The sequence below is a fragment of the Glycine max genome, chromosome 13 (genome assembly GCF_000004515.6).
Source record: "Glycine max cultivar Williams 82 chromosome 13, Glycine_max_v4.0, whole genome shotgun sequence".
NCBI lineage: Eukaryota > Viridiplantae > Streptophyta > Magnoliopsida > Fabales > Fabaceae > Glycine > Glycine max.
The window spans coordinates 25,153,175-25,171,278 of NC_038249.2; the positions used below are offsets into that span (position 1 = coordinate 25,153,175).

At 31.1% G+C, this 18,104-nt stretch overlaps 2 protein-coding genes across 12 annotated transcripts; both read right to left on the bottom strand.

The window, feature by feature from the left end:
- Positions 1 to 2,454: 2,454 nt before the first annotated feature.
- On the bottom strand, positions 2,455 to 8,019 carry LOC100780138 (uncharacterized). 11 transcript variants are annotated; one of them, XR_005887842.1, is made up of 6 exons: positions 7,621 to 7,954; positions 7,460 to 7,516; positions 7,288 to 7,391; positions 6,939 to 7,067; positions 5,966 to 6,085; positions 2,455 to 2,737 (listed from the first exon to the last, which is right to left on the bottom strand). XR_005887842.1 is itself a non-coding variant. In XM_014765538.3 (4 exons), the coding sequence occupies exons 1-3, from the start codon at positions 7,950 to 7,952 to the stop codon at positions 7,379 to 7,381; spliced, it is 402 nt and encodes a 133-aa protein (XP_014621024.1). In that variant the 5' UTR covers positions 7,953 to 8,019; the 3' UTR covers positions 5,954 to 6,085; positions 7,288 to 7,378. The 11 variants fall into 11 exon arrangements, 2 of the variants coding, with proteins under 2 accessions (XP_014621024.1, XP_006594171.1); XR_005887840.1 differs by having other exon boundaries at positions 2,455 to 3,391; positions 6,919 to 7,067; positions 7,621 to 7,939; XR_417585.3 differs by lacking the exon at positions 7,621 to 7,954 and adding an exon at positions 3,242 to 3,391 and having other exon boundaries at positions 6,919 to 7,067; positions 7,460 to 7,601.
- A 3,114-nt stretch (positions 8,020 to 11,133) lies between these two features.
- Positions 11,134 to 18,104, bottom strand: LOC100803324 (carotene epsilon-monooxygenase, chloroplastic). The gene is made up of 9 exons (XM_003542492.5): positions 17,550 to 18,104; positions 15,955 to 16,251; positions 15,650 to 15,847; positions 14,734 to 14,835; positions 13,841 to 13,981; positions 13,316 to 13,423; positions 12,400 to 12,482; positions 11,963 to 12,125; positions 11,134 to 11,393 (listed from the first exon to the last, which is right to left on the bottom strand). Exons 1-9 carry the CDS (start codon positions 18,024 to 18,026, stop codon positions 11,358 to 11,360), a joined length of 1,605 nt encoding a protein of 534 aa, XP_003542540.1. The 5' UTR covers positions 18,027 to 18,104; the 3' UTR covers positions 11,134 to 11,357.

Consider the following 18,104-nt stretch of genomic DNA (forward strand, 5'->3'; position numbering starts at 1 on the left):
TATTACTACTGCTGCAACCACCCGAGGCAAAGCAATAACAAACAAAAATGAACAGCCTGTTTCCCAAGGATGGGAATAGAATAATTTGATTTCAAGATTCCTTACTCAATCCAGAAGATTACATGTATATCAAATATTGTTCTGGTCTATTGGTTGAATATAAAAGTTAACATAGTATATAGTTTTTTTCCTTCATAAATAGTATATCTTGGAAGTGCAATAGAAAAAAAAATAAAAATAGCACATCATGTTTATGGTTGAAAAATCATTTCCAAAAATAGTAAACCTAGAAGAATGAATACTATTGTCCGAAAGAGACTTTGCCTCGTTCACATCGTGATTTCGTGCGTGTGATATACATGGGGATTGGGACATTTTTGGTGGTATTATGCATTTCAGAATTATCTCTTGTCATCTTTATGGATACAATGCAGGTGCAATTCTTTTTGCTTTTTAATTTTTAAGAATGAGTAGTTATTGAGGAGTAAAATTAAGTAACTATGACTATTTAATCACGAGTTAATTGAATAACTATAATTAACTTAAACTGATTGTGGTTTAAACTTGTAGAGTAATCTTTTGAGTGATTTTTTGTTGGTAGTCACGTCATGTTATGTCAATGACACCTTATTCAATAGTATTGGACTGAGGTTGGTTTTATGAAAATATTTCGATACAACTTAGGATATACCCTAACCCTAGGTCCTAAACGTACAGCCTTGCACCTTTCTCCAAAGTATATGAAATATTCATGTTAGGTTTGGGGCGATGTATTCAATTCAATTTGCACCTCCTACCGTAGTATAATTTAATTTAACAAGTAATTAAGGTATTATTGGTTTCATTGGAAAAAAAATAAAAAAATTCTACCTCTTCGTATATGTAAGTTTTTGTCTTTTCAGATTTGCTTGGGGGTCGCATCGATTTGAAAAGGCTAATCATCGTCACTAATCGGCCCCAAGGGATGTGTAAAAGTTGTTGCCAGTAAGAAAAGAATTTTTCCATTCTCTCTCCATCAATACACGTTATAGAAGACCAGGGTCTTAATTGTGGTAAGTTTTGGCCAGATTATTTTATGTGGTAGGTTTGCATTGGGTCCTATTGTTAGTTTGGCCATGGTACACTTACTAGTCACTGATCACCAAGACACCAACTCTTCTCCCAAGTCAATAATGAAGAACTTTTTTATTCTCCTAACTTTTAATTATTATTAAAATACAGTTTCAAATTTCAAATACGTTTGTTGAATTCAGTGTACTATTATATGTTCACTACTTCACTCATGGGAGAAGAAAGAGGGGGCCTACGAACTCAGTAAATGAACATGACATGCCAAAATGAAGTGAAACGCAAGACAATTATGGATGACGGGTGCATTTAGAATTGGTGAGGTGATGAGTGAAGAAAAAAATATGATCTGATGGCAACAAAAGAAAATAGTATTAGTTTAGATCTAACAAATAGTCAAGTCATTCATTCAAGCCAATTTTTAATTTTGAAAATGTCTCGGAAACTAATTTGTCGTTAAATAATGATGCGCATTTAGAAAGTTTGATTGCCTACTTATGAGATTCATTCAACGAAAAATTAGTTTAATGTGGTTAGACATATTGATTATGAATTATAACATAACATTTTCTTTTAACATTGAGAATTAATTGTAATATTAAATTTGTGGATGAACTCGTATAAAATTGTTTCAACTTAGTGTTTTAAATTTGAGTCTAGATATAAAATTATGTTAAATATTTAGAGAAAAAATATTTACAACCCAAATAAGATTATCTCGTTGGAAAGATATTTGTGATATATATATAACCAAAAAAATGGAAGCTAAGCAGCACTATCTTTACCTGTTTTTTTTTCTTATTTAAAAGTTTGTTTGAATTAAAATAAGAAAAAATTATCAAAATAAAAAAGAAGAAAGTTAACTAAAAAAAAGTACGTATTACTTAAGAGTACAAGAAATTGACTCCTCCAGTGGATTATAATTTATTTAAACTCAAAAAAATGGTTGTAAAATTTAACATACATGTTCACAACTCCCCAAAAAGGCTATTCTATTTTGGTTAAAAAGGTTATTCTACTGTCATTATTAATTGTTGTCGTAGGCAACGTCATAGAAAGTCTTCACTTTTTTACGACGGTTTCATAAAAGCTGTCTTAGAAAAAAAAGATATCTTTTTAAGATAATTTTTAGTTAAAAACCGTCTTAGAATGATAGATTTTTTAAGATGTTTTTTCATATAACTGTCTTAGAATGTGTTTTTTTTTTTGAAAAAATATTATTTTAAAAAATTAAAGATTCTTAGACAATTTTAACCTAAAAATCGTCTTAGAATGTCATTTTTCTAAAAAAATAAAAAAATATTTTCTTTATTTTAAAAAATAAGATAATATTTGTAATTATAAAGAAAAATAAAAGTACCAATTATCAACAGAACATGCATAATATGTTGCTTCAGGAATACCTGCAACTAGGTAAAAAATTAAATAAATAATTTTGATTACATGAATATATATAATCATTATAAAAAACAACTAACTTTACATATACCTACAACTATATGCAGAAAAGATAACTATATAAAAGAAAATCTAACAAGTATTTGGGACCCTATTTAATTCAATTGTTCAAGTGTAGGGATTTTTGCTGGTTTGGACAAGTTGTACCTCCAACTAAAGACGTAACCATTGATACCACATGACCACCGACACAAAAAGCTTTTCCATTACCCTAGTTAACACCAAAAAAGAGAGGATATTTACTACTTTAATATGATAATGGAAACTAATCAAACAATCATATAGGCATAAATAGGTACTTCAATATTCAATAAAAAAAAGTAGTTTATTTAAGAAAAAAATTAATCAGCTCAAAAAATAAAATATTTAACTAAATAAGAAATTGCATGTTTAATTTCATATGGTCATTCCCCATCAATATAATAAGATAATTTATCTTTTACCTTTAATATCACAAGTTTGACTAATGGGTCATTCTCATACACAATTCTAGATTCTTTTTTATTTGACAAATCTCAAAAATAGTAAAGAAGCCACTATCATTCTTTTACAACAAAATAACTATATTTTGTATTTTTAATTATTTTAACATTATTCTTTTACAACAACAGAACAAGCCTCTGTTTGCATAGAACAATTGCACTAACTATTACACATTATGTTTATAGAGTATGTAGGAGGAAACAAAAAATGGATGAATAAAATTTAATATCACCTCTGGTCAGAGCATGAATCTTATGGCATTTGATAAATTCTCAACATTGAGTTGAGATATTGGGATTGGGGCTGGTCCCAATTCTTTGTCATATATTCTATCTCTCCAAAAGAACTGATCTCCAAAGAATGGAACTATGGTTGTTGGACACTACAAGTTATGGTTTCATATTAAAAAAATAAATAAAAAAGCAATAAACTGATTTATTTTTTTATAAGCACTAGAATTATGTCATTAAAACTCTAAAGACATTCAAACGAATCCTTGGATTATGTAAAAGAAAAATATCTTAAAAGATATTATTGAACACTAATTGTTGGACAAGTGGCCTCAGAAATTTTAAGAAGGGAGGTTGAATTAAGATTTCGTTAACTATTCCTAATTGAAAGCTTCCCTTTCTTAGATATTCCCTAGATTCAATTATTTCTTTAATTGTAAGTTACTTGAATAACAAATAAGGAGAACTAAACTTAAAGAAATATAAACACAATAGAAAGTAAAAGAGATTAAGGAAAGAGAGAATGCAAAACCGGATTTATACTGGTTCGGCCACAACCCGTGCCTATGTCCAGTCCCCAAGCAACCCGCTTGAGATTTTCACTATCCTTGTAAAATCCTTTACAAGCAATGAACCACAAAGGACTTCCCTCCTTTGTGTTCAGTGATTACAACCAAGAAGTTATTCCCATTTCTTGCAATGAACCCCAAGGAACGTTGGTCCCTTGTGTCCAGTGATAACAACTAAGAAGTTATACCTACTTCTTGCAATGAACCCAAAAGACGTTGGTCTTTTGTGTCCAATGATCAACCAAGAAGTAAATCATGTTTCTTGCAATGAACCCAAGGAACATTGGTCCCTTGTGTTCAGTGTTTCAACCAAGTAGACCTTTTCTTGAAAACAGTCACCAAGAGTAGGTCTCTTGAAAAGCTTTTTGTAAGAATGGAGGAGAGGAAGAAAATAGAATAGCACAAGTTTTTATCCAATGAACTTTTCTTGACAAAGCAAGTGTTGAACAAAAACTTTTAGAAAGATGTTGAGAAATTAGCATTAATCAATATTCTGAAATTCCTGTCATGGTCACATATTTATAGTCATTTGATGGCTCTTGAAGAAATCATGTTAAAAGTTGTGACTTTTGGCAATTTTTTCAAAACCAGTCACTTTAAAAAAGTTATGACTCTTGACAATTTCTTCTAAAACCAGTCACTTTAAAAGTTGTGACTCTTGGAAATTTTTCAAAATCAGTCATTTTAAAAGTTATGACTCTTGGCAATTTTTCAAAACCAGTCATTAGTAATCGATTACACAGTTTATTTTATCAAAGGTTGTGACTCTTCATGTTGAAGTTTGAAATCCAACGCTCAAAACCATTGGTAATCAATTATAGATATTGTGTAATCGATTACACTATTTTGAAAATATTTTGTCACAAGTTGTGACTCTTGAGATTTGAAATTCAACATTCAAAAATATTGGTAATCGATTACATGCCCATGATAATCGATTACTTCTTTGTAAAACAATTATAAAATTGTTTTGAGTTTCTGGTAATCGATTACTGTCTTATGGTAATCGATTATCAGAGAGTAAAAACTCTGGTAAAAGATTTTTCTTTGAAAAATTCTTTTGGACAAATTGTGCTATTCAATCTTTTCTTTGAAAAATTCTTTTATACTTATCTTGATGTTTTTCTTGAGGTTCTTGTATATCTTGAGTCTTTTCTTGAATCTTCACTTGAATCTTCTTGATTTCTTTAATCTTGTTTGAATGTATCTTTTTTTAAAAATCTTTGGCATCATCAAAATAATCTTGGAAGCTTTGCTTCTACATTAATTATCCCAACTTTTAGGTAGTCCTCCAGAAGGAAAACATTGTTTGAAAATAAAACTAATGCTAATTACCTAAAATGCACAAAAAAATTGATGATAGGTGAGAAAAAATTTGCAGCCACGTCTTAGATAACCTAGCTGGCATAACATATATAAACATATTCAAGTGGATAGATTTTAAAGCATATGAAAATAAACTGAAATAGTCAATGTCTAGGCTACTTGCCCATTGGCAGGGTGATATAGCCTTTAAGTGTTCATTTATGCTCATCCTCCTTATAAGTTATTAAATAAAATGAAATTTTAGGAAGAACATATATGAAGATTTTTACCGTTCACTCATCCTTTAGCTCCTGCAAAGCCAAATAATGTATGCCAACGAAGACATGAGTGAAAACATGTAAGTCCTTTTTCCATTAAACAAACCCATAAATTCTATTTTGGAATCTTGGTCTTCAATTTTTCCTTGATTTTTCTTTGGAATAAAATTGATCAATTGCTAAACAGTAAAAGAAACACAAACCAGAGCATTATTTATTTGTTTTTTAGGGCAATTTCTAAACCAAAATTGATGATATAGCTTCTTCTTTTTTTTTTATCAAAATAAAAGAAATATTCTTTTTACCTATAGATTTGGATTAAGTCTTCTTGATAGGGCCAAAAGGAATATGGTTTTTCCTAAACTTGGAGGACCCAAAAGTAATGTCATCTTGTGAGGTTTGATGATTCCACTAACATCTTTAAGGATAGTCACATGTTTCTTTTTTTCCTTTGAGAATATGGAGAGAAGTAAAGAGACTCTAGAAGACCAAATAGAATAACATTCTAAGAGTGTGAAATTAACTCCAGAACAAAAGAAACACAAAATTCTTAGCTAGAATATACCAAACATACCTCCACTTTATTAGTAAGGAAGTTTACAAAAGTTGGCAAAGCTCTACTTCCCACTAAGCCTCTGCCTCAACATTTAGGTGCTTATATCGAACTTCAATTGTTGGAATATCAATCCCAACTCTGAAAAAGTAAATCAGTAATTACAACACACTAAGATATTGTTAATTAGTAAGTAAATTAGAATATTACAAAAACAAAACTATAAAAAAATTTAATAAGAACATAGGGGAGATGGAAAAAGCAAAGAAGCAGCAAGAGCAATGAATATTCATTAGTTATTCCTTACATATCAAAACTTATCCTTTCATATTGAGAAGCATCTTGTCTAATAACAATATCTATCAAATAGGATATCAGGAGCATCTGGATGTGTATAACAAGACAAAAATGATAGACTTCTAACTAGTCACAATCACAAAAACACATACTAAGTTGCTTACATGTTCCCATGTAGCCACAACTTGACATAGATTAAAATCAAAAGATAGGGCTTCAAGTTCACTAGTTTTGGGATCTCTCTATTAATGCAAAAAACTCCAGATGTTAAAAAATGGGCTAATTTTTTAACTACTTTTAAGCTAGATCAAGAGGCCAAAGCTGTGCAATTTGTCAATAAATTACAACATGAAATCATACCAATAGGCAAATTACATACATCATGCATCAGAAGTACAAATACTACCCTTAAGCTATTGCAAAATTTAAAATTAGTACTATATCATGACTAAAACAAAGAAATTAGGATGATTGTGAATGGCTCAAGTTAGTAATCAAGGAAAAATAGATTCACTAAATGCTTATAAGTTGCACCAAAAGCACACAATATATATGCATGGTATAATTATAAATGGCTTTGAAATAAGAAGAAAAACAATTCTTCAAACCAAAATTATTAAACCCCTAATTTAATAGTTTTTTTTACAACTTTTGGTAAGATCACAAGTTATCCTCACACTATTTGGGCATTGCCAACCTAGTCACAAGTTGCTTTTGGTGGATTTTGAACCCTCTGCATTGCAAGTAAAATCCACCCAAAAAAGACAAGTTCCAAAAGGCCATCAGCCAAGACAACTGCGCCTAGAATTTCCCCCAAGAATGTGTCCTACAAGCATAAAGGCCATTAAATAATGGAAACAAAGCAGAAATCCTAATCTAGTTTTGCCTAATGCAATTTCTTAATTAATATTATTCTAAAGTTGGTTATTTTCCTTTTTTGTGTCACAAGTTATAGTTAAGTTTAAGAATAACTATTGAAGTTAAGATGTGAAAGAGGACTAAAAGTAAGGGAAAAATAAATAATAGTTGTGGACAAGAACTCATACCATATGCTGATATTTGTTATGGGTTTGCTTTAAACGGTATAGCCTTGACAACAGACACTCAGAAAATACAGCCTCAGGTGTTCTTGTTGTTCTACGCAACTCGCCTATAATGGTTGGAAAGTTAATGAATGAATAATTTGCAAATTGGGAAAGTTAGGGTTAAAAAACAAACCAGGGCGAGATTGTTCTCCCTTCAACAGATTGACGGGCTTGTACTTTTATTTGAGCCCTGGATGCAATGCAAAGGTGAGTGAAAGTGAGATGAGAGAAAAAAGAAAAAAAAAGGTACCTTTGAGGTTGAGAGTGATTTAGACTCGGTAGGAACAAGAGCACCTCCAAGGGTTCTTGACGGCGTCGAGGCTAAGGGTGTCGGGATTACAGACGTTGAGGGACTTGACGACACGGTCGAGGAGCTCCAGGAGGACCTTGTCAAGTAGCTTTGTGAAAACCTTGTTGAGTAGTTTCTTCTCCTCTGATTTGGGCTTTTCTTCCTTTTGGGGTTTTTTCTCCTCCTCCGCGGGTGGCTTTAGGATCGGAGAAAGAAGTTCAACCTTTGTATGGCTTTTCCTTTGTACTCTTCGATCTAGAACCTTCGAAGTAAAAATGAGTGAGCGCAGCCAAAGAGGCGCGAACAGTGTAAACAAAAATGAACATTGGTCCTCCATCTAAAAAAAATCGTCTTTGAATATTCGATTTTGACGACGGTTTTTTGTGAAAACTGTCATCATTTTGCGGTTATGTAATTGAAATGTTTTTTATATTTACGAAAATGCTACCGCCTTATATACTAAGATGACTTTCTCGTGACCGTCGTCGAAAACGTGTTGTAAAAAGACCTCTTTTTAGTAGTGATTATTAGTAAAAAAAGTTGCATCACCAGCCAATTATACATTTAAGTTAGTTATTATAAAAATTTAAAAATTTTATCAAATATGATGATTTGTGATTTGATGTCTGTAAAAAAATTTACCCTATAAGAATATGTATTATTTATTCATTATTTTGATAGGTTTTTTAGGAGTTTAAGTTTCATGATTTTCCGGTGTAAATATTTTCGTACTATTAATTAATTTAAAATCTTCTTAAATATATCTTTTAGAGTAATTACTACAAAAAATAAGATTCTTATTATACATAATAATTTATAATTAGATGATACTGTAAAGAATATTTATATTATTAATACATTATAATTAAATTCTTTTTAAATGTAATCAATTTTTAACTTTGAGAAAAAGTATTCAAACAATTTTATGTATTAATAAAACTTACATAATTAATATAAGTTAAAAATTGGCTATTATCATCCTTTCCAAAACTACCAATGTTTCGCTACATACATACTCCTTATGTTTTTAATTATAAGATTTTTTTCAATTAATTCACGTCCCTTAAAAAAAATAGTTAATTTAATTTATCACCTTAAATATGTCAATTAATTATATTATCCTTTCAAAATTATTTTTTCGTATCTCTCTATTCACTTAATTGTTTCTCATTTTTCATTAATATTTGGAGAGAGAATATTAAGTAAGGATATGTAGGAAAAAAACAATTAATACATCTAAAAATTAGAAAAGAGTCTTATAAAAAGGGATAAACAAAATTTTGAAAACAATGAGAATTAGTTTAGATGGAGAGAAAAAATTAAAATATGACCTTAAAATATATCCTCAAAACGTCACATACCGGACCCTCATTTTTATATATGGTGAAATGATTTTTTAAATGCACAAAGTAGCTGAGTCATATAATAACTTTTTGTACTATATAATATTTGGTGGTCGATGCACAATACAAGTAATTTTGTGTTATATCTTGTTTGATGCATTTATGTATTGGACAAAATAATATAAATTTTACTATATTACCTTTGTACTATGCAATGTTTGGTTTGCACTAGAAAAATATATAAAACAGGATTTTGAAACTTTTAAAATTGTTTTATTATTTAACATAAAATTTATTATCATACTTTACTAATATTTATAATTAATATTGTGATATATTTTAAATCATTATTTTAGACTTATTGTTATAAATTTTTTTACAATTTATTGATTATGTTGATATATTTTTAATTATATCTTATAAGTATCATATTATAAATTAAAAAATAATTCAAAATAAATAAACAAACTGCGTAAGTAAACTAATAATAGTTTATCATATTTTATATCTTTGGAGTATTTATTTTAATTTAGATGAGGCTCGCCTTTCCCGTCCATTTCAATTCTTTTTTTATTTTCTTTTTTTGGGTTAGGGTTGGAATTGGATCAGAGCAACCCAACGCAACCCAATCCGCAAGTAAAGGATGGGTTGAAAAATCCTAGATGCATTAGCAGCACCTTGACAACGCAACAAAAGATAGGCATCTCCACGGAGGAGGTGCGACCCCTGATGCCACCGGGTGTAGGGCTTGGTAGTGCGAGGCTGCCACAGGGTCACGACGATGACAACGATAACATGGCGATGCAACGCGGTCTTGCTAGAGTTGGCCAAAAGAAGAAAAAAAAAATATAGCAAGAAGGAGGAAGATGATGATGGGAACATTTGGATAAATTAACATTGAAAAGAAAGAAATAATGAGCAAAAAAAGAACAACAACAATCCATACGGTCCTCGTCGACAGCTAAGGTGGCCACTAGCGAGGTGAAGTGAAACAAACCAGCATAAAGAAGAAAGAAAGAATGAAAAACGAAAGGGAAGAAGAAGGGAAGGAAGAGAAAAAAAAAGGGTGAGATAATAAAAAGTCAAAAAATATGGATAATATTGTATTTTTACTTTTGTTAGACAATGGACAAAAAAGTTGTATGAAATTTGGTGAGTTACAAGTTTTTGGATATTTATTGAATCCATCATTCTTTATTTTCTAATGTCTCTCAGTCATCTTTTTTTAACCAAACATTAGACAACTATTTTTGTATTGTCTAGTTTCTTATTTTTTAACAAATCAGACACATCCTAGGGGAACAAAAAAATGATAGTCATTATATGATTAAAAAATCCGTGCCTTACCTAGGGCTGCAAGTAAGGACTTCACATCCAGATTGGATGCAAACAAGTAGAGATTTTCTTCCTCCACTCATCATATTTACAAAATAATTTAAAAATAATAGCCCATGCAAGTCTCAAACTTACGACTTTCATGTTATTAGTGATATAATACTCTAGTCAACTAAGCTAATAAACCAATTATATAAAAAAATAATTAATATTACTCTGTATAACACTAAAATTTCTAATGTATATTTAATACACATATAAGTTTACATAATAAATTTTGTAACATTTAATTTTGATTTAATAATGTATTTTTTTACATATATAAATTTTTATTGAACTTATCATTTTTATTTAAAATTTATATATGTAAAAAAAATATTATTAAATCAAAATTAATTATTACAAAATTTATTATATATGTATTAAATTTACGTTATAAATTTTAGGTCTTCACAAGCTTCATTTTTTTTACTCACCAGCTATTTATATAAATTCCCCAAAATGATCATAGGCCGGTCAATAAAGAATGACTTATTATATTGATTTTATTTTCATTTCTTCAATTATAAGTTCACTTAATTACTAATTAGATCTCTAAATTATTTAAAATACTCAATTTGATCCCTAAATTACAAATGCTCTAATTAGATCCTATACTTTTTTTAAATACTAAAATTAGGTCTTTTCGTTAAAAAAAGAAGTTAAAATAGCACATTATTTTAAAGAAAGAATAAATTAGGTCATTTCCCATTCCTTGAAAATGTACTCTATTTTAATAGAGATTGATGGATGGAAAACCCCGCAATTAAGTTGGAAACATGATTCCATAACCTGGACTTGTCTACAATAGTTCTTCACTTCGTAATTCATTCAATTAAACTTATTTACAACATTTAGAAAATATAAATAAATTATTTGACCGCGGAAAATAATTGCTATCAAATACATATTTACTGGATTACCTTGTGGTATATTAACTAGCTAAAAATGAGAAAATCGAAAGAATTTGATACGCCGATAGTTATAGACAATTTAGCAGCCTATGCGAAGATGAACAAATATTACTATTTCAACCGTCGACTCAGTTTCATGTACAAGCCCTGCAAAAACAAAATTCTATTAAGGCACAGTAGAAAATACTGGTTAAATGTAAATGAAGCTTTTCAAAGAGAAGAAATTAAAAAAAAAAAACTTCCTCTTTTTAACAAAAATAAAGAAGAAGAAAAATGAAGCTGGTGAAGACCTAAATAATTTAGGAATCATTTGGCTAGCAAAAACGTTTTTACTTTTAATTATAAAAATGTCACCTTAATTTTACTTTGTCTTCTGTTTTCAAAAGTTTGTACTGTTTCAACTGTTTAGACAAACTTTTTCAAAACAGGAAACAACGTGAAAGCAAGTGACATTTAAGCAATTAAAAGTCAAAACAGGAAATAGAAATAGAAAACATTTTCTCAAAGTAAATGGACCCTTGACATTTCCTTTTGGTCTCATCACACTCTTGCAAACACTGGTGCCTGTCCATTTTCCCCTTATAATATATATACTTAGTTTTGCTGATAGAAAAAAAAAAAAAAAAAAAAAAACCCTCTTGCAAACAGAGTTGCAAAACATATAAACAAGTCACTTGCAGAAAACCAATCACAAAGAAAAAATTATATAATCTTACATTCGTCGTATGTATTGTTGCTCCTGTTGTCATACTGATATTCTGATCAGGAACAAGTTCGAAGTTCATGTGTTGTAGAAAGATTGCAAGAGCAACTATAGCTTCCATTAAAGCAAACTGATCACCAACACATTTGCGGGGGCCTCCACTGAATGGAATGAATCTGTAGCATGTTTTGACTCAAAATTTAAGCAAACTAAGATATAGAAACAAAAATATTCCACAGAAAAAATAAGCAGAATGAACCATCCCTTCTCCCCCACACAAGAAAAATTAAATAATGATACTGATGCAATTTAGTAGGAAAATGATTCAATAGGGAGAAGAGAAATGAAGAGTCACCAGCATGTAAGGCACACGTAACTAGCTACCACAGTGGTGTAATTTTTGTCACTTTTGTGGAGTGCAAGAATTATTACTGTAACAATAATGCAAACCTGAAATCTGTATTTGTTTCATTTGGAACTGGACCATCCAAATCAAATCTTTCTGGCACAAACTCTTCAGCCCTATCCCAGACCTTGCAAAATTATGAAATTTATAGAATAGATCAAAATAGTGAATTTAGACAGCAAAAAATAACATTCTGACTGTGCAACAGCGTGCATATCAGATTTAATCTACCAAAATAGCAAATAAAAAAAAATATACATCAACTGAGAGATAGAAATAACTTGTGTTTATCATCACAGCAAATTGCTTTTAATGATACTATTATTTCTATACTAAAAACAGAGACAGAAAATACAAAAAAAAAAAGACAGAAACAGAGGACAACTTTTTGATGCCCTAGAATCGAACTTGTTTTGTCATCCAAAGTATTATTTTTCTTTCTTTTCTCCTCCCATCCATCAAAATAAAAAGGGAAAAACAAGAAAATGAAAGCTTCGTTTTGAAATGGAACAGAACAGGTTTTAACCATTTTAAATTACTCAATTAAATAAAACATTGAAGGCTCTATGCAGTCTCGTAACCCTGATTGCAATAGACATAGCCTTAAGATGTGGGTACTGTAACAAAACAGATGGTTGACCATGGCACAATTCAGCTACTTCAAGGAGTGGTCATAAAATAATGAAGGTTAACAAAAGCAGAACAGTAGCGAGGCAATCATTTAAGAGGTCTTATCACACAATAGGCCATAGTAAATAAAACTTTTAGGCAGCATATGAAACAAGGGATCTCCTCTGCTGATTACTCAGCTACCCAATACAGAACAAGACTGTGATTTAAAATTCCATTACCAAATTTTATAACAAAGTATACAGATTTGGATGCATTCAAACAGAGAGTGAGAAGCTGCATTTGACCCACAAAAGAAAGCATTTTACATTTGAAAACACCATGTAATACCTCAGAAGAACGATGTATGTTGTATACAGAGATCATAATATCTTGACCAGCATCGAGTTTGTAACCACCTGGAAGCTCATCAGGAACTTGAGCTCTTCTTATCAATACCTTAAGGATGCATAAGGTTATATAAGAACAGAAATTATATAAGAACAGAAATTATATAAGAACAGAAATTGTAACATTAGCGAAAGATATTTGACAATGCCAGTTCCAATAAAGCATATTTGAGAGAGTAAGACATATAGCTGTGAACTTAAACTGTTCAGAGATATAATAAAGATCATTCAAATAAGCCTTTATCTACTAACTTAGAATTTAGTTTTTTTCTTTTTGATACTGAAGAGAATAAAAAACTTGGAATTAAGCTTGTATGTTAACGTTACCAAGCTAACTAATTTTCATAACAAGCATAAACTATCACAAGTGTAGACCTGTCATACACAAAAGATGATACAGATATTTTCCCTCTCAAATATATGTTTCTTACTATAAATCATTATATTGAGAAACATTGCAACCTACCGGAGGATGAGGATAGAGACGGAGTGACTCAATAATGCAGCGTGTCAAGAACTTAAGATCTTTAATATCTTCATAGGTAGGACGCCTTCCCTGTAAAACTCTGTCTACCTCTTCTTGTGCTTTTGCCAATGACGAAGAATCCTGCATAAATAGAGCTCATAATTTGAGGGGCAATATCACGGCGGAGCTCTTGTTTTTTGCTAAATACTAACAATAGTACGTTATGAGACATTTCTATAAACATACTAAATTGAGTAAATTCAAAATAACAATCAATAATGTTCAGTCCTTAAATAATGCTGGAAGCTGAAAAAAATAATTAGATGGTTCTTAGGTCATTGAACAATGTTTTTGATATTAACATCTTGAGTAAATTACATTAACACCTCCTGAAGTTTCATTAAATTTCTCCCAATAACCCTTTCCTTCTTTACCCCTATACTAACCCTGCTTAATTGTTTGAAAAACATTACGTTGACATCCCATGTAAATTACATTGACACCCCTACTTAAGAAACACATTACATTGCATACTCCTATGAGGAAGGTTGTTGTAAATATTAAAAACAAAAAAGCATGAGGTTGTGTGCAATCTCAAGAAATCCCATGGGGTGTTAGTGTAATTTGGTCTAATATCTTTGAACCAGGTTAAACTGGTTTTATGATTTCCAAGTTTCCACATTAACAGCTAGATTAATTGGATAACTAATTTAAGGTTCAAAAGGAAAGTCAGAAACAATGTAGCAGGAGGATCATGAAAATGATGCACATAATCAATTCCCACATTACCCCATGAAAAATATACAACAGCAACTTATTGATATTAATGAGAATGGGAAAGAAGCTTTGCAGTCAATTCATAAAATTGGAGATGGGGGTAACAAAGATGATACCTTGCTTAGAAGATAAAGTGTCCAGGTCAGCACTGAACCGGTGGTCTCATGACCAGCAACTAATAGTGACAAAAGATCATCCCTTAATTGCACACTGGAAACCTACATGTAGAACCATCAAATATAAATAAAAATGGAGAACAGAGATCCAAAGAAAAAAGTTCTCCATACTATAAATGTAGATTATACAAGGTTGTGATGATCAATGACCAAGAAAAAGAACAGTAAATGTCATCATCAAGTGATATAGCATGTTATAAGAAGTGGTGGCAGCATAGACCTTCATATTTGGGACTTAGGAGTGTAACTAAAATACTAAATTATGCTGATAAACTCAAATGATTGAGCAGTAAGCACAAATCGCACATGAAAACTGAAAATCCATAATTTATCTCCTTATGGAATATGTCCACAACCAGAAGTCTAGAAATCAGAAATATTATGGTTCAAAACTTTTCAAAAAGTAACATAATGAACAAGAAAAATATGGCAAGAAATGAACATTCTTAAGTAAATAACAAAGAATTACAGGATGACATTTGCTTGACTGTGTTATGATCAATCAACATTACTACCTTGACCAGAGTGTTCAGTATTCACATACAATCATTAATTCGCCCATAAAATTATGAGTAAATAGTCTATACACTAACAATGAATAGTTTTACACTGTTATTTAATCACAAACTGTATAGTAAATTTGTTGACTTTCACAATAACTACATTAAAAGTCATACCAACAATGATTTTTTATTGGTTGGCAGTGTACAAACAGTGCATAGAAATTTATATTTCATTTAATTCACATCAAATCTCTATCTCTATTATTGTACATTTAGAATATACAGCAACCCTCACAAGAACACTGTTAAAAACACAGTAAATGTCAGCAATAAAATATAGGCATACAACAAACCTCTTCTCTGCTGGCAAGCAAGAACCGGAGGATACTAGGGTCACTGTCATTCACATATTCCTCGACATCAATTCTTTCACCCTCAGATTCTACAATCTCTCTACATTTTTCAATAAGATCTTCAACAGTTTTCCTGATAACGCTAACAGCCTCTTCAGCCTTTATTTGTCTCGGAATTATCTTACAAAGAAATTTAAACTGTAACATCAAAGAGAAAAAAAAATATGTATATACACATGTACACATGACATAACAAACAAGGAAAGAAAATCCATGTCATGAAAGTAAGATTGGAAAAAACTTGCCTTCCAATAGGGTAAAAGATCGGTTGATCGAGCCTCTGCCTCTTTTAATGCAGTGTAAACAGCCTCAATAACAGGACTGTCCGTGTTGAGCGAGTCAAAGTTATAGTTAAATACAGATAAACCAATAACATCAAGAGTCAACTGCGAAAACTTCGCCTCCATGTTAACAGCAGTTCCATTAAGTGCATCAGGTTGTAGCTTCTCCACTAATCTCTCAGCACATCTACAAAACACCCTATCCACTATAACAGACAAGTACCGTTTATGAAGAGATGGAACCACAGCCCTGCGCCTTGCCTAATATAGATCACAAAACAGTTGTAACAACGAACCTGTCACCCAAAATAATCTATAAAATCACGACAAGAAGCCCAACTAAAACCAATTTAACCATATATGAGTAAATAATTTATATCTAGTCCCATACTATGAATTAGAATATACAATTAGGAGAGTGAAAGCATCACTCTTCCCACTCTGTCTATCATACATTTTGAATATTATCTTTTTTTTCCCTCTTTCCTTTGGACGTGCATTTCACATACTACTTTTGCAATTAGGGAGAAAGTTCTCTCTCAAACTATTATTCTCTTATTATTTTTATCTATATATTGATCTTATAGATAGCCTGTTAGGTTCAATCTACCTTCTTTTACCTATATTTCTAAATTGAATTTCAACCGTTTTTGAAAGAGATTGTCGATGGTTAAAAATGACCTCATATCACAATTTAATTTTTTATCGTAAATTTAAAATATAATTTATGAATTCAAAGATATTTATTCATTGTGAATTTTAATTGTAATATAATTTACTATATATATATATATAAAATAATTTATTTATTATGAATTTTAATTATATAAAAATAAAGTAAACAATGCATGCACCCCAATGTAAAAAGTTTCTACCCTGCCATCCAATAAAAGAACTGATAAGTATGTTGATTTTGCTGTAATTATCTTAAAAGTCATTCACACCTTTTAAGAAAATTTGTTAATTTAACTAATCACATTAAATTTTTCAGTTATTTTTACTGCTCTCCCAAAATTGTCCTTCATTTCTCTCTTCTTTTAATTGTTTCTCACCAATGAGTAATTAATATTTAGAGAAAAAATATTATAATTAATTAAAGATATTATAGGATAAAGAAATTAATGCATCATACTTTTAGAAGAGGGTCTTATAAAAAGTAACGGGTGAAAAGGATCTTTTATACAGGTACAGAAAATAACTAATTTTACACTAATTAAAAAAACTATTTAAGATCATATAATTTTCCTAATCTCCAAGTAAAAAAAAAATTATATTTAAAATGTCATTCATTTGAACTTGTTCTCATGAATAAGAATAAGTTATTGCAAGTAAAATTACAATTAAATAAATAAAGAATATTTTAAAAATAATAACATTAAATAAGATAAAATTAGTTAAATTTGTTTATATTTAAATTCAATGTTAAGTCGCCAGGGAGTACTAATTATCTTGTGTAAGTAAGATTTTGCTATAAAAAGTTGACTTGAGACTAATCCCATTCTCAAAATTTATAACACTCACAAACAAAATTGAAGCAATATGGAAAAAGCGAGCATTACCGTCCAGAGAGGACCTTCGGCGATGGCGAAACCGGACCCGAACAGGAACTCCGAGACCTCAGCAACGAGACCTTTAGCATATTTACCGTAGTTCCTGAGCACGTGCTTGGCAATGGCAGGGTCGCTAACCACAACGAAGTTTCGGGGGCCGGCGGCCAGGCGGTAGATGGGGCCGTAGTCCTGCATCCACTTGAAGAGCGGGAGGAAGAGGGCGCCGCCGAGGAGATCGGAGACGTCGTCGAGCTTGGCGGAGGCGACGGGGATGCCGGAGACGTCGTTGCCGGCGGTGAGGGAGCGGGAGAGGGAAGTGAGCCAGTCGGGGCTGAGCCAGGAGCTGGGCTTGGTGGTGCCGGCGTCAGGGGGTTTGTTGATGGAGGATTTGACGGAGAGGCGATAGGGTTTTGGAGAAGGAGTGGGGACTCTGCGGGGAGGGAACACAGAGAGGGGTGTGAGTGAGAGGGAGAGTGAGGAAGGCATTGTTGATAAACGGTGGTGGGGGATGGAACCACCGGTTTCCCACGCTACAAGACTCACCCAACTACTCCTTATTTTTCT

What these genes read in the sequence shown, in the direction of transcription:
- LOC100803324 (XM_003542492.5), bottom strand. Translation starts at nt 18,026, where the DNA reads ATGCCTTCCTCACTCTCCCTCTCACTCACACCCCTCTCTGTGTTCCCT. An exon ending in ACATACATCGTTCTTCTGAG is followed by an intron (nt 12,483 to 13,315) that starts GTATTACATGGT and finishes TAATTTTGCAAG; the next exon opens with GTCTGGGATAGGGCTGAAGA. An exon ending in GAAACAAATACAGATTTCAG is followed by an intron (nt 12,126 to 12,399) that starts GTTTGCATTATT and finishes AACATGCTACAG; the next exon opens with ATTCATTCCATTCAGTGGAG.
- LOC100780138 (XM_014765538.3), bottom strand. Translation starts at nt 7,952, where the DNA reads ATGGAGGACCAATGTTCATTTTTGTTTACACTGTTCGCGCCTCTTTGG. An exon ending in GCCGTCAAGAACCCTTGGAG is followed by an intron (nt 7,517 to 7,620) that starts GTGCTCTTGTTC and finishes CATTGCATCCAG; the next exon opens with GGCTCAAATAAAAGTACAAG.